Source organism: Acartia tonsa, chromosome 8 (assembly GCF_053477335.1).
Source record: "Acartia tonsa isolate MP-2025a chromosome 8, ASM5347733v1, whole genome shotgun sequence".
NCBI lineage: Eukaryota > Metazoa > Arthropoda > Copepoda > Calanoida > Acartiidae > Acartia > Acartia tonsa.
The window spans coordinates 39876459-39892063 of record NC_137267.1 but is presented as its reverse complement, the minus strand read 5'-3'; the positions used below and the strand labels follow the sequence as shown (position 1 = coordinate 39892063).

Below are 15605 nucleotides of genomic sequence, written 5' to 3'. Positions count from 1 at the left end.
TAGACTTTTAAACTTTTATTCATTTAAACCCAAGGTTTTTATGTGTTAATTAGGCTAATTCAAGTTTATTTTCTTTATGGAAGCCATCTTTCTATCATTTGCATCATAAAATATATTTTCTTTTTTTCCAAAAAAAAGCATCCATTTTAACTGAAAATAATAAATTTCGTTTTTAATATTTTTTTCCAAATGCCTTGTAAAAATATGTTTAGTTTTCGTCAATATTTATCCCTGCCATGTTTTCGTAGTCTGCTGCTTGGCATTTGTCCAAATGTACTTAGAGAGAGTTGACCGGTAAATGATGTTAGCTGCTGTTTCAGAGGAAGCTTCCATGGATTGAGGGATAGTGCTATTTTTAACCAGTATAGCTTAGAAACCGATTTATATCCGCTAGATTAGAACTGGTTCTCTGATATAATAAAATTTTTTGTATAGCTTCAAATTACAGACAATTTTCCACGAATTTCAAGATAAAATCATAAAATTATTACTAGTTTTGTTAGACCAGTCCTTCAGCTCCTCATGGCTAACATATCTGGTTTTAATTTTATGATTTTTCATTTAAATATCAGCGGAAAGCTGCAATAGATAACTATTACATAGTCCGTTTATATGTTATTAATTAATCCAGCTCTGGTCGTTAATCTAGGTATGTCTGAATTGTTCTATCGGTTTTAAACCTTGTAGGGTATAATTTCAGTAGCAACTTTATGTTAATTGACCAGAGTCGTGAGTGATGTGGGTGCAGGAGGAGGGGTGGGGGGGGGTGGTTGTCAACCACCCTCTGCGAACTTTCTTCACCTTTTAAAATCCACTCAAGATCAATACCTATATGGTAAGGTTGTATTATGATGCTTGTGACAATAAGGCATGCTTTTATAGGGGAAGCATCTTGAAAGGTAAGACTTTTCACATTTTGACTCGTTCGATCATTTGTTGTGGTTTGTGTTGATAATTTCGATTAGTCTAATGTTGATTTTTTCCACTAATTATTGCAATCTACATAATTTTGTTTTTAATGATAGGGGGCGTTGGGGAGGGGGGAACTGATGTATCGTTCATTGTCTTATCCCTGAAGAATAGGATCCCTGTCCATATGTTAGCTGCCGGCGTCATGAGCTTCAAGCAAAATATGAGGGGGGGGGGATTTTACCATAAGTAATACGTTGGATTTTTTTTAATGTTTATGGGATACTTAGCATTTGATTACACTTTTAGGAAAGCTTTTTATTGGTTTTATGTTTTCTTTGCCATGAAAAACGTACTGTAAAAGCATATGTATATCATAGCTGACTTCAAATTAATATCAAAGAAAATTCGATGTCTCCTTTCTAAATTTGAATAGTTAAAATAAAGTATAATATACATTTTAACAAAAAATTAAATTAGCCAAACTTTTCTTAATTGAACAAAATTGGTTTTTATTGCAGGCATGTCGAAATTTTGGCAGTCTAATGTTTACATCGACATTTCTTATTACTATTAGAAACCCTGGTTTGATTAGTAATGCTGTTCTAATAATAGTTACATTGCATGAACATCAGAATAGGTGCCATCTTAAAGTTTCTCCCAGAGACAGGATGTTAGAAATTTTAAAAAAGGGGAAAATAAAGAAGGTGGGTGTTTATACAAAAAGTAAAAATCCGTTTATAGCAACAATTAAATTAATTTGATTTTCAGCTGTCGTTAAGGGGCAACACATGGTAGAATTGACGACCTTTTATCTGCCCCCCCCCCCCCCCCCCAATTATTATTTTATATTTACTTCGCTTGTTGGCTATACCTTATTCTGCAAACAAAATAGTAAATTGATTTTAAGATGTAGAACAGTAAACAAATGATAATTTTTAAAATTCTGTACACAACTAGTCTAACGCCAAAGGCGTGCAGATAAAGGGTGGATACAAACCCCTGACACTAAAATGACACCCCTCTTATCCTTTTATATAAAGTAGTAAGCTTTTATTGCCTAAAGCTTAGGATTTTTAAAATACACAACTGTGTCTATTTTTAAAAGCGAAGCTTTTCTATAATTAGGGTCGGTCCGTCCGTCCGTCCGTACGTCCGTCCGTACGTCCGTCCGTCCGTCCGTCCGAGATAGATAGCTTTTATTCGTTAATTTAGGCATGTTAGAATTGTCCTACCGATTTCAAACTTTGCATGATGATTCCTGTAGTAGTTGGGTACGATTTAGAAAGCGTAGCAACTCTATAATCATTACCAGAATGTCCGTACGTCCATTTTAAACATGTTGATTTTTCTACTTTTTTAACAACAAATTTTCAAGTGTTTTAATTGTCCGTTTGATCTGATTTTTGGTATATTGATTCCTGGGACAACAAAGAACAATATTATAAGCGAAGCAACTCTATAATCAAGTCCAAAAATGTAAGTATGTCCATAAACATTATCCTGTTTTTAAGCAGTTTATCAACAAATTTACCTACAATTTTGATTCGACATTTATACATTTATGTTCCGATTTTTCAGTTCAGAAACTATACAAGTGTTAATGTCCGTTTGTCCTACCGTTTCAGTGCTTCGCTTTTATGGATGTTGTCATCCTTGTTTGGTTAAGCTTCACATAGGATATTTTATGTTTAAATTTTAGCCTTGAGATGGGATACGCTTATTTTTTAATCCAATTATTACCGCTTTGAAGTGCCTAGATGTTAGGGACATTGCCGCTAGTTTTCTATAATACTTCCCTCTCAATTTTGATTTAGGAGGGGTGTAAAAAATTGTAAGGGGGTTTTGGTTTAATTACGAAAAGTTACAGTTCTACAGTTTTTAATTAAAGTTCAAAGTTTTATAACTTTGCTTTTGTGAAAAAACACTTAAAACAGGGGAAATATACCTAGGTGATTAATAAGAAATGGGAGGAAAAGGGGAGAATCTCAGGGAGGAAGGGGTCATCGGAATAAAAATCATACTTATACCCAAAGTTTAAAAATACATAAAAATCCCATTTTATGGCTTAAACCTTTTAGTTTTTTAATTAATTTTAATAAATATATATTCCATTGTCTTATCCCTTGATATCCCTGGAGAAATCTTAATATGAAGGAAAGCTTGGGGCAGCATATATCGCCCCATAAGCAAGCCAAGCAGCTCACATTTCAGTCCTCTGCTGGCCGTGTGTGTTGCGTGTCGAACAAAAAAATTCGACTGCCAAAACCGCCAACCGTTAAGTGACTCGCCGCTTTTTTTTCTCTCAACCGCCAACAAAATGTCCGCAAACCTGCTGGGTGGCACCGCCATCAAGCCGCCAGAGAGACATGGCTTCGAGGCGTTCAAGTGGTTTATGTATGATCCAGACAAGGCAATTTTGGAGTTTTATGTCGGGCGCGTGACGGCCAGTGTTTTATACTAAAATAATACAATGTCTGTTTGATTGTTTGAGAAATTAGTACCATAATTTTTAGGGAAGTTTTCTATTGGTCTAGAGAAGGTTATAGGCTTTTTGATAGGGTGAGGAGAAGAACGACAATTAACCCCGAATCATTGGAGATAAAGACTCCTAGTCTGTGTACAAGTAATTCTGCAAAAATATTTTAAAGTGCAAAAATAGAGTGGCAACTTATTTTCGAAAACGTTCTGTTGAAAAAGGAAAAGACAAGAACATTAAGAAATTCAGAAATATATTTCGATATTAATCATGTAAAAATTGTAGGAATAAAGCTTTAGAAAATATGATTTTCCTCAAAATAATGTATTACGAGGAAGATAATTTTAATGATAGCAGAGGCAAAATTAGGAGTGTCGGACACACCCCTCTTGATAAGGATACCCCCCGAATCTCTCCATATTTTAAATAGTCAAATTCTCCTTAAATTTAAGATTAATGTAAAACAAGGATGACAACATCCATAAAAGCGAAGCACTGAAACGGTAGGACAAACGGACATTAACACTTGTATAGTATCTGAACTGAAAAATCGGAACATAAATGTATAAATGTCGAATCAAAATTGCAGGTAAATTTGTTGAAAAACTGCTTAAAAACAGGATAATGTTTATGGACATACTTACATTTTTGGACTTGATTATAGAGTTGCTTCGCTTATAATATTGTTCTTTGTTGTCCCAGGAATCAATATACCAAAAATCAGATCAAACGGATAATTAAAACACTTGAAAATTTGTTGTTAAAAAAGTAGAAAAATCAACATGTTTAAAATGGAAGTACGGACATTCTGGTAATGATTATAGAGTTGCTACGCTTTCTAAATCGTACCCAACTACTACAGGAATCATCATGCAAAGTTTGAAATCGATAGGACAATTCTAACATGCCTAAATTAACGAATAAAAGCTATCTATCTCGGACGGACGGACGTACGGACCGACCCTAATTATATAAAAGCTTCGCTTTTAAAAAGACCCTGTGCATGCGACTAAATGAGAATTTTAACATTATTTAAATCGAGGAGAAAAAAATCTTATCCCCCACAAGCTATTAGAAACGTTTAAGAGATCATATTACAGAAAGACACATGTAGAGTCAAATAGTTAAATCTGAATTCAGAATTAGTCTTTATGTTCCTTTAGATCTTACTAACCACTGGACCTATCAAGTTATCCTTGTAAAGAAGCTCTATATGTCTCCTTTGTATGTGTTTTAGTGATTTTTTTTACAGGGAAGTGGGGGTTTTGTGCTCGATAAGCGTTTTGATTGAAAGCACACTTTAATATATTTTTAAAAGCCAGGGACGTGTATACTGTATAGACATAAAACTCCAACAAAAATGTTAGGGCGCAATCATGGGCCGCACCCCCAAGTCATGGGCCCTGATCACCGTGTTCTACCTGATCTACTACACCTTCCTGGCTCTCTTCTGGGCCGCCTGCCTCCTCATATTCTTCCAGACTATTGATGACAAGGAACATTGCAAAATCTAGCAAAAAAAAGTAATCAAAATGCAGCATTTTTAAAAACTGGAAAGGACGTTCAAGTTTTTTATTCTTTTTTTTTGGGGGGGGGGGGGGGGTAGAACTCCATATTTTGTTTGTAAAATTTTAAAAATACCTTATAAGCAGAAATTAACGGCTTAACATGTCTTGAAATATCTCATAAATATCTCGACCGATCGTTGCACAATTTTTGGATTAGTTTTATTTTGTAAACACGATTTTAATTCGTTGGCTGGAAAACTTTTGGTTCTTTTAAATAACTTTAAATAACTTGCTATGTTGTAAAAAAAAGTGTCTAAACTTTTCCATCAATGAGTTTAACTTCACAAGAGACGATTTTACCACATATTTACATATTTGACTTAAGCTAGATTTTAAATGATTTTGTTGTCAGGTGCCTCGTTGGGAAACAGACAACAGTATTATTGGCAGCAGTCCTGCTCTGGGCGTCAGACCTGAACAGGTATACAGATAGATAGAAAGATAATAACGTAGATATATATAGATAGATAGATACTACAGTATTATTGGCAGCAGTCCTGCTCTGGGCATTAGCCCTGAACAGATATAGATAGATATATAGACAAATAGATAGATATATACAACAGTATTAATGGCAGCAGTCCTGCTCTGGGGGTCAGACCTGAACAGTTATGAGATTTATAGACAGATAAATAGATATATAGATAGATAGATCGACAGACAGACAGATTTAAAAAGAAATTTATGATAACTAAGGCTCAAGCTTGTGTACAAGATTTTGGGAGAAGATTCTTTATTATTTAAATCTGTATTTAGGAATGGGCCCGTGTTGACTCCTCTATGATTATCTACAACCAGGCCCATGAGGCCAGCAGCGCTGATATGCCAGGATGGAAGGAATGGGCAGACAGGTACGTGGTTTGTTTTATTATTTAACTTTTTCCTCACTTTTAATATTAATTCTATTAAATAAAGTAGTAAGATTTGTTGTCTGAAGAATTTACTTTTCAGGGAAATTTAACATATATCTTGAGGTTATCCCAGGATAGTTTTAGGCCATTTTATTTAAAGTGTTAAATCAGTTTTGAGAGAATAACACTGATCTATACTATGAAAGTCTAAAATACAATGTTCTTTAAAAATAAAAAAAATCACGGAACCTTTCAATTGTGTATATATTTAATTATAAAAGATATAACATCACAAAACCTTTCTATTTGATAAATTTTAATATCTTATAAGGCAAAGGTTTTGAAACTTTAACTTCAATGTACAAACTTTGGCTAATGAGAATACTTGTACCTTTCGACAACAAGTAATTAAATTAAGCACAACTGACAAACAGACACAACGCAACGTGCTAACACTAAAGTAAAGTATCATTGGGGGGGGGGGGGGTGGTCATTGGACTACAAATTACGTTGACTTTACAGCTTTGCGTACTTTCGCAAAATCCGTATTGTTTTGTCCGAAAACTGTCTAAACCATGAATTTAATTTACAGAATGTATAACAAGTGTAATCGTAATTGGAAACGTGCATAATTTATCTACATTGCCTTATCGAAACGACTACGAAATCCCTGCTAAAACTACAATTTGTAGGTCCACTGAATTTTTGGAGGCCTACAAGAAACAAGACAATGCTGTTGACTGCCCATCATCTGGACCTGCGGCTGGACAGGTAAAATATATAGATAGATAAATATATTAATAGATAGATATAATAGTTATTTCTCGCATAGTATTATAAACGGCTTTCCGCGGATATAGAATGTACAATTATAAGACGAAAACCATTTTTATATTCGTAGAAAGCTGGATATAATACGATGCTAGACATAGTTTTTTCGTATGGATGAGAACCGGTTCCTATCCACCGGATTCGAATGAATACGAGAAAGATATTTACGTTGACATCTGAAGAGTGCACATGCATGAAACAATTTGTAATGTCTAAATAAATATGTAAAATTCATAATTTGTTTGTAAGTTAACCTCTCATATAAAGATATTTATATAGATTGATTGATACTTAGATAGATAGAAAGACAGAAAGATGAATAGACAGACAGACAGATAGGTAAATAGTTTGATAGATAGAAATTGCTGTTTAAAAGTAATAAAACATTAAATAAGAGGGGAAAGGAGGAAAAAGGGGAAGAAAATGAGATAGAAAAATAAGATTAAGAGGGAGAGAAAAGGTGAATTTATGTAATCAAATGACAAATTATAAACTTTATTTTTCCATACTCCAGGTTTGCAACTTCGATCTTGCTCAGCTTGGTCCTTGCGGCGAGGGCAACTACGGGTATGACAAGGGCAAGCCCTGCATCTTCCTCAAGCTCAACAAGATCTACAACCTTGTCCATGACTATTACAACGACCCTGACGCCATGCCTAGCGAGGTTCCCGCCGACGTCAAGGCCAGGATTGCGGAGCAAAAGCTGACTGGCGATGATCTGAACCAGGTCTGGATTGACTGTCACGGCGAGAATCCTGCGGATAGAGAGGCTATGGGTGATTTGAAATACTTCCCCGAGTCCGCAGCTTTCCACGGCAAATATTATCCTTACACTAACCAGGATGGTTACGTTAATCCCCTGGTGGCTGTACAGTTCTTGAACCCCGAGGCCGGCAGGTTGCTCCATATTGAGTGCCGTGCCTACGCCGGCAATATTAATTATGATCGTAGGGACAAAATTGGCAAGGCCCATTTTGAGGTACTTGTACATAATGAAAAAACTGCCAAGTAATTTAAATAGCATTATTTTTAATTTATAAAAAAAATGGCATTATTTGTTATGTATGAAAACCAAGAAACCCTTCTAGATTAATTACCTACAGTAGAAAATCCATTGTAACCAAAAAAAGGCATTATCAAATAAATAAAATAATGTCTTTTTATGATGAAAAAAAATATAGTTTTATGGAAACCATTGAAGCATTTCCTTCTTTTTAAAAATCACTTAATATCATCAAAAATAATATTTAAAATATTCCTGAATTTATTAAAGATTCATTATAATCTTTGGATATAAATGTACCATTAGGGAATATTTCTGATGATTTTTAAGTTTGATTTTATATTTTTGTTGTTGTTTATTCTTGTTAATTATCAAAATTGTTGTTAACTTATTAAATTAATAAATTTTGAGTTAATTCAATATTGTTGTTTTAATAGTTATTTACCTATCTCATCGTATTTTAGACAGCTTTCCACGAATAATAAAATGAAAAATTATAATATAAAAATCAGTTTTGTTAGCCCCGAGGGACCGAAGGCCTGTGCCAACAAAACTGATATCAATATTATGTTTTTTAAATATTCGTGGAAAATTGTCTGAACAAAAGGAATTAAATCCTATGTTTTTTATTTATCTGCAACCTTTTGTCTTTAAAATAATTCAAAAATAGTTGTTTATTGTATCGTATTAGAGACAGTTTTCTGCGAAAAGAAAAATTAAAAACAACTGATAAATGAGAAGCCTAAGGCCCTTGCCAAATTTTTATTGAAAATTATATATGATCAAATGATGTTTATGTAGAGTGTAATTGCGTGATTTAATGACATTGTTTACTTGTATGACCGTTTGTGTACATTTTGCAAAATTAACACAAAAGATCTACAAAATTCCGTAAAATAAACACTTAAAAATTTGATCAAAACAAACTAATAAAAAATATTTGATTTTTCTAAATATTTGTTATGTTGAAAAATATCAAAATTTGAAATAAAATATGCATATTATCATTGTCGAGAAATAATATTAAAAAAAATATTCTTACACAAGCCTTTTTTAAATGGAATGCCATAATGTCAACTTTATCGCATGAAAAAGTTCTGTGGATTTTCTATTTCTGCATGGTTTACAATTCCCATCCAATGAAATTAAGAAACTGAATATGTAAGTGTGGTATCCGCCTAGGATAAATGGCAGACACCAGAGTTCAAATGACTACGGCAGTGTGAACAGACGTGGACACCTATACTATAGAGAAGCTACGCTTCTCTAGCAATCACTAAATAATAAACAGAGTCTATTCAGTTGTTCCTTTATTGAAGGTCTAAGGATTACTAAAGTTATATACAACAAACAATAGCTACACAGATAGGAATAAATAATCATAAATAAAAGCAATATAATACATATACAATAGTCAGTTTGGGCAATAATGATCCCCCATCCCTGGAAAGGGTGGGGGGAATTAACAATACAGCTTAACCATAATAAGGCTGTCAGAATCAATCATTAATTTTAGGCATAGGGAGGGGGTCGGCAGACCCCTTCCCCAGGACTCGGGGGAGGGCCTTTGGCCCTTCCCCGAACCCCGGTCAGGGTTGCCATAGGCATGGCTCACGGTTACCACAACTCTCCCCTCGGAAGGCTGGGAGGGGGTCTCCCTGCCAGACTTCCGACAGTGGTTGAGGCCTTCGGCCCGCTCCTTAGGGCTAAGATATATACAAACGATAATGATTCAATGGAATCCTAGTGGTGATTTTCAGGGCTGATGGGCTCCCAACGTGGGATAGAAGGTAGAGGCTGGCTTTGGTTGAACACGTAGCTCGGCGCCAGCAGGTGTCAGGTTGGTGTGGGGCACAGCCGCTGCGGGGCCGGTCAGTAACGGGGCATTCTGGTTGTTGTTGGCAGCGGCTGGGGCACTGGCTACCAAGTTGACCGTCTGAGCGACAGCCTGGCCTCCCGAGGGGCTGCAGGGCTTTCCAGAGGGTGGTCCAGGCCTGCCTGGGCGGTCATGCCCGCTATCGGCTGATTGCATGGACACCATTTCCTCGGCTGCTTCCCGGCCGATAGGAATGGCATCCCAGTCTACTGAAAAGTCCCGGGACTTGGCATGGGTGAGTCTGGCTCTGGCCAAGGCCTTACGGTACAAGGTTGGATGGTACAGGAACACTTGTGACATCGCATTCATGGCGGCCCGTACACCTCCTTGTGCGGCTGCCAGGGAAATGATGGTTAAATCCCCCAGCAGTTTGAGGATCAACAACAGCAAACACAGTATGGCCGCGCCATCTCCCCACTCGTGAATAGCTTGTCTGAACCCAGCCCAGACATCCAGGGCGGCTTCTCCTTCCTCCGCCAGTCGGTCGATATTGTAGGACACGATCCCATGGTCTCCGGTGGCCGAACAGCTACCTTGCTGAACGCATGAGCCATAAGACAGGCCGGTCAGCATGGCGGCTTTATACGCTGGGAACGCTAGCAGCTGCTGCCAGTCGTTCAGCTCAGCCTGCGAATACAAGCCTCCCGAACTAAAGTCATCCAAAGGTTCTGTCAGCAGCTGCTTGGGCGTATCCAGCGGGGGTGGCCTCTTCTTAGGTGCGGGGGTTAGCTCTATCCAGCCTTCCTCCGCGTGCACAGTTAGGGGGTAGGTGGAGGAGCAGGGAATCTTGGTGGCGTGGCCGCTATACACCCTTGTCACGGCGTCTACGAATCCTGTGGGTTCTACTGGTACTTTGTCCCAACATTCATTGCTCTCACGGACAACGTATTTGTTGCGTTGGCAGGTAAGCTGGAGCAGTACATCTCCCCTCAGCACAGAGAACGTGCTCCCCTGGACACGCACCGGGTGGGCCGGGTCTAGTTGCTGGAGTTTCCAGCAATTGGCCGCTACTTCTTCTGCTGCTGTGCTTTTCATGCGTGTCTCCAGGGTAAATCCAATGTAACCTGCATGTATCTGGGCCTGCAGGGGGACATCCACATCCCTGGCCGATACTCTGGGCAGCGCTGCCGCGGCCGGGTCAGCTGCCACGAACAATGCTGGGTGGTTGGTGGCATGGGCCTCAAAGTCGCAGTTCACTATTGAGGTGGGGGTGGTCATGTTGATGAAGAACTGGGCTTGATGGTCAACCAGGAACGCATCCATCACTAGGCTAGGCTGGAGGCTGCGGATCAGCCTCAAGGGGCAATCTCTCCCCAGGTGGTCCCACACGTAGGTGGCTTCCCCAGTAATGCAAGACAGCTCAGAATGGGGACATTCTAGGGTCAGGTGGTCAGATTGGGACTCCACCCGTCCATCCTCCACTACGTAGGTCTCTTCCTTGACCAGCAGCCGTCGTTCCTGGAGCACTAATTCATTGCGGTACAGCTGGCCCTCGAAGTGGACGTCCTCCCCTTCTCAACCCACCCCCTCGGGGCTGTTGACCAAGGCGCCCACCATGTCGAGGGTGAAGAACAGGGGATGGTTCAGCTGGAACGTCAGTGGCTGGGTCTTGCCTGGCAGCGTGTAGACTCGGTTCCTGGCCAGGTCTCGGCACGTTTCTGGATCAATCTTGGTTGGCCTCATGAGGGTGGGGACCGAGGTCACCTTGAGGTGACCCCATACCCCACACCTAAATGTCCACTGGGACACAGTGAGCTGACAGCTATATCCTGTTGTTTCCCTAATCTTGACTTGCTGCAGGACATGTACCTCGTGGCCCAGGGGCACCTCCTGGTGTAGCGGTTCCGTGCTACACATCTTCTCCTTGTTGTAGGCTGTGACGTGGGTGGGGTTGGCGCAGTCCCACCCTACCAGGACGTAGCTAGTTGTAGGCCACACGGCTGCGAGCAGTAATCCCCACAGAACCATCCACCAGTGTGAGAAGCTACCAGACAGCCATCTACCTCGCACACGCGGCTGGGGATCTTCGGCTCGGGCCATGGCTGCTTCTTGGGGCTGGACACGGCTGGGTTGCTCCTGGATACAAATTTCCATTGAGCGTTATCTTTGGGTGCCCGGGGCATCCCGATACCCTCCCCAATGACAGACTGACAGGCGACTGGCGCCTGCCTGGGTGTCGGCTCTCCTAGCCCCAAGGGGTCCCTTCCCTTGTCCATGGCATGCCCCGTGGCATGGGGCTGAAGTGCGTGTGGCACAGGCTCGCCCTGAATTACGTCCCTCCCCTGCCCTAGGAACTCAGGTGCATGTGGCACAGGCAAGTCCTTATATCCCCAAATTTCAATCTCCCCAGCCTCTGGTGCAGGAGGCACAGGCAAGGTTGGGGGGTTACAATACTTTGGATACAATACATTTGTCAAATTTAACTTATCCTGGCTCGACTGGAAGTGATGGGCAGCTGGGTTCCCTCGGCTGGCAGTGGGCGCTGGATGGTGTATGGCTGGGCTCTCCCTACGGGCTGGTGGCGCTGGCTGACTGGGGGTGACGGGTGTCACCCCTTCCTCTGGGACTGCTGGCTCGTTCCAGGATCCAGGTATCTCGGTGGCGGCGACGGTTGTCGCCCCAGGCACCAGGGTGGGGGCGCTGGATAGCACCCCCCAGTCATCGCAGGTGGCGGCGCCGGATGGCGCCCCATACATCGACTCCGATGCGCTGGCTAGCGCCTCCTGCCTCTCTCTTTCAACGGCCGCCAGGGCCTCTCCGTACACCGTCTCCGTGACGCTGGGTAGCGCCCCTGGGTAGGCTCGGTTGGGCAGGCCCCATCATGTTTAGGCTGAAGGGCTGGGGCCTCAGGACTTCTGGCTCGGCGATGTTGTTGGGCTGCACAAACTCCGGCCCCAGGTGGTTGAGGCTGAAGCCCAGGCCAACCCGGTTGGGTTCAGCCGCTCCTCCCAGTACGTTGATTCTAGCTGGGACGGTTCCAAACTGCGGCATTCTGTCGGCTCGGCCCGCTGCGTTGGGGGCGGCTGCTTGCTGAGGTGTTGCTGGGGGCACGCTCCCTTCCATGTTGGCTACTCTGCTGGGCTTTCCTGGGGGAGCGCCCTTGTCCGCAGTGCGCCTCCGGCCGGCTACCTGGTCCCAGTCGGCTCTGCACTCGGCCGCCGTATGGCCGGCATAGTGGCAACGGTCGCACTTGGCAGGACGGTCACGGCGTGGCTGGGTGCGTCTCTCTTCTAGGCTGACCTCCATAGGCGTCGGACAGTCTCGGGCTCGGTGGCCTTTCCCTTGGCAGCGGTAACAGCGGCCTGAAGTCTTGTCATCTGGGGCGACCTTCCCCATCTGGTGGAGACCCGGAGCCAAGGCGCCAATCTCCATTGGCTCCGACTCGTCGTAGTGGGGCAACTGGACGCTGGCTGATCCCGTGAGCCCGTCGGTGGCGTCCACTAGGCACACACCCTCCTTCAGCTGCTTGGTAATCATTGTGACGGTGAACATGGCTCGCCTCGTGTACTCAGGTACCGAGGCGATCTCATGACTCATCATTTCACGTTTCACATTAGCGTTACGAATGCCACGATTTAATTCGTCTATCAACAATTCAAGGTCCTCATGGCTGTAGGCCTCCCTATACAAGGCACACTTTGTGGATATGTATGCTTGTATAGGTTCTGTCGAGTGTTGCCTGTAATCCCTGAAGGCTTGCTTCAAAGTCTGGGATTCAAAGGCTGGACGAAATAACATTTCACACTCGGCCTTGACTTGTTCGTATGTCAAGGCTTGGCCTGCCTCGCCAAACAGATGAGAGGCCATCTCCGCCGCTTGCCCCACCAGTGACAGTAAAAGGGCGTTGCGGCGGTTCAGTGTGTCATGGGGAGGCACGCGGTAAGCCGCCCATGACATCTCGAGTCTGCGGATGTGGGAACTCCAGGATTGCTTGGGCGGTCCTCTATACTCCGGCAGGTTACTCAGCATCAGCTTGCGGTACTCGGCTGGAGCCGGTTGGGGATCATCCTGGAGCCATCCTTGGGCTTGGTCGCCTCCTGGCGCTTGTGGCTGCTCCATCGGGTCAACGGTTCAGCGGCGGGACACGAAGTTTTAAGTCAATACTATAAATGGTTTACACTTGAGGCTTTCTAGCCAAGCAGCCAACACTGTTTATCACTAGGTTGGTAGTTTAACTACAAAGATGTAACTTAGATGTTCTTGTCACTAGTTTTGTTCTGAGTTGTAGAGTAGGCTGGTAGGGGTAGATAGCTGTTGAGGGTCTGAACTGCTGTCAGGAACTGATTGGGTTTTCCTTTATCACACTATAGATAGGAGGGAGAAGCTTGTAAGTCTTGTTTTCTAAAAATATCTCTGTTAGATGCTATGGAGTAGCTCCGCTCCTGTGTGTGTGTGTGCGTGAAATATCCTTTCCTTGCAACGCGCTTACGCACCGTCAAATCCGCGCACACAGGTAAAACGCGCACTTATCCCTCAACCCGCTCTCTCATTGGTCCGCTTTGTCTTATTCGTCCGTTGAATTTTGTTGTGCGTCCCGAACTCTGCTGCGTGACCCGTAAATGGCGCTCTGTTCTCCCGGTCGCTATCTCCACACCGTGGGCGGACTTAGTCAAGTGTGGGTAGGAGGGGGGAAGCGCGTGAGGGGACGGGGTAAAACCGTCCGTTCCCCCTGTGGAGAGGGGGGAGTGCTGTGGGTTTGAGGTAACTGTGTGGTGAGGTAATTGTGCCCTTTTCCTTAATCCTGGGCTTATTGTTATGTCACCTCGATTGTATTTTCTTCAATGGATGGTGGGCCCCTCCCTTTCCTCTGGAATAAGGGGTGTATTTGTTGTGCTGGAGGCTTGGGGGGTTAGATTGTTTATCAATGCATTGTTATATTACATCTAGGTTCTATTTTTGGCCTTATCACAATACACAACAGATTTGCTTACCAAGCCTGTTCTATTTTTAGTTTTATCACAATACACAACAAATTGTTTACCAATCCTTGCTCATAAATCTATTGTTCAGCCTTCACACTAGGGTGGTAATCCCTACAATGTGATATAATATCTGCTTTTCTAGATGGGTGGCTGCGCTGTAGCCTCTCAGGATACTTGGAGTTGACGTAGTTTCCTCTGCTTGGTACACTACACTCGTATGTTTGCTCGCAGCTCGCAGCTATTTGGCTTGTTTCAGCCTGTCGGCGGCAGGGAATGTCCCGTCCTGCAGCGCCGTGTATCCGAATCCAGCTGGTGGCGGCAGGGAATGTCCCGTCCTGCAGCGCCGCTGGTTCGAATCCTTGGCTTGTTTCAGTCTGTCGGCGGCAGGGAATGTCCCGTCCTGCAGCGCCGTGTATCCGAATCCGGCTGGTGGCGGCAGGGAATGTCCCGTCCTGCAGCGCCGCTGTTTCGAATCCTGCTATCTCTTGCAGTAAATGTTGGCCTATTTTCAGCCGTTTACACTTAGTTGGCCTGTTTCAGCCCGTCCGCAGGCCTGTTTCAGCCCTTGAGCGCTCAATTCTCCGTTAGATGTCGGCGCTTCTCGCGGTTCTCCGTCAAGTTTCGCTGCTCTCCGCAGTCTCTCGTCCGATCTCGCTAGATTTCGCTTCCACAACTGCCGGATGCAGAGTTAGACCTTGCTATCCAGGGTGGGTAATTCAGGTTGCTTGTGTCAGTTTTGCCAGTTTCACTGCTGGGAGTACCTTAGCCTCAGCTGCGCGTCTGCTCTACACTTGTGGTTTGCCGTAATCTCACACAGCTGTCACCAAAAGTTGTGGTATCCGCCTAGGATAAATGGCAGACACCAGAGTTCAAATGACTACAGCAGTGTGAACAGACATGGACACCTATACTATAGAGAAGCTACGCTTCTCTAGCAATCACTAAATAATAAACAGAGTCTATTCAGTTGTTCCTTTATTGAAGGTCTAAGGATTACTAAAGTTATATACAACAAACAATAGCTACACAGATAGGAATAAATAATCATAAATAAAAGCAATATAATACATATACAATAGTCAGTTTGGGCAATAATGATCCCCCATCCCTGGAAAGGGTGGGGGGAATTAACAATACAGCTTAACCATAATAAGGCTGTCAGAATC

The 15605-nt window shown here is 42.7% G+C and overlaps 1 protein-coding gene across 1 annotated transcript; it reads left to right on the top strand.

Moving 5' to 3' along the window:
• The first annotated feature begins 3101 nt into the window (after window positions 1–3101).
• On the top strand, window positions 3102–8061 carry LOC145326934 (sodium/potassium-transporting ATPase subunit beta-2-like). Its single transcript, XM_080170383.1, has 6 exons — window positions 3102–3322; window positions 4756–4885; window positions 5310–5377; window positions 5713–5807; window positions 6500–6578; window positions 7153–8061. The coding sequence occupies exons 1-6, from the start codon at window positions 3230–3232 to the stop codon at window positions 7648–7650; spliced, it is 963 nt and encodes a 320-aa protein (XP_080026509.1). The 5' UTR covers window positions 3102–3229; the 3' UTR covers window positions 7651–8061.
• Window positions 8062–15605: the final 7544 nt, after the last annotated feature.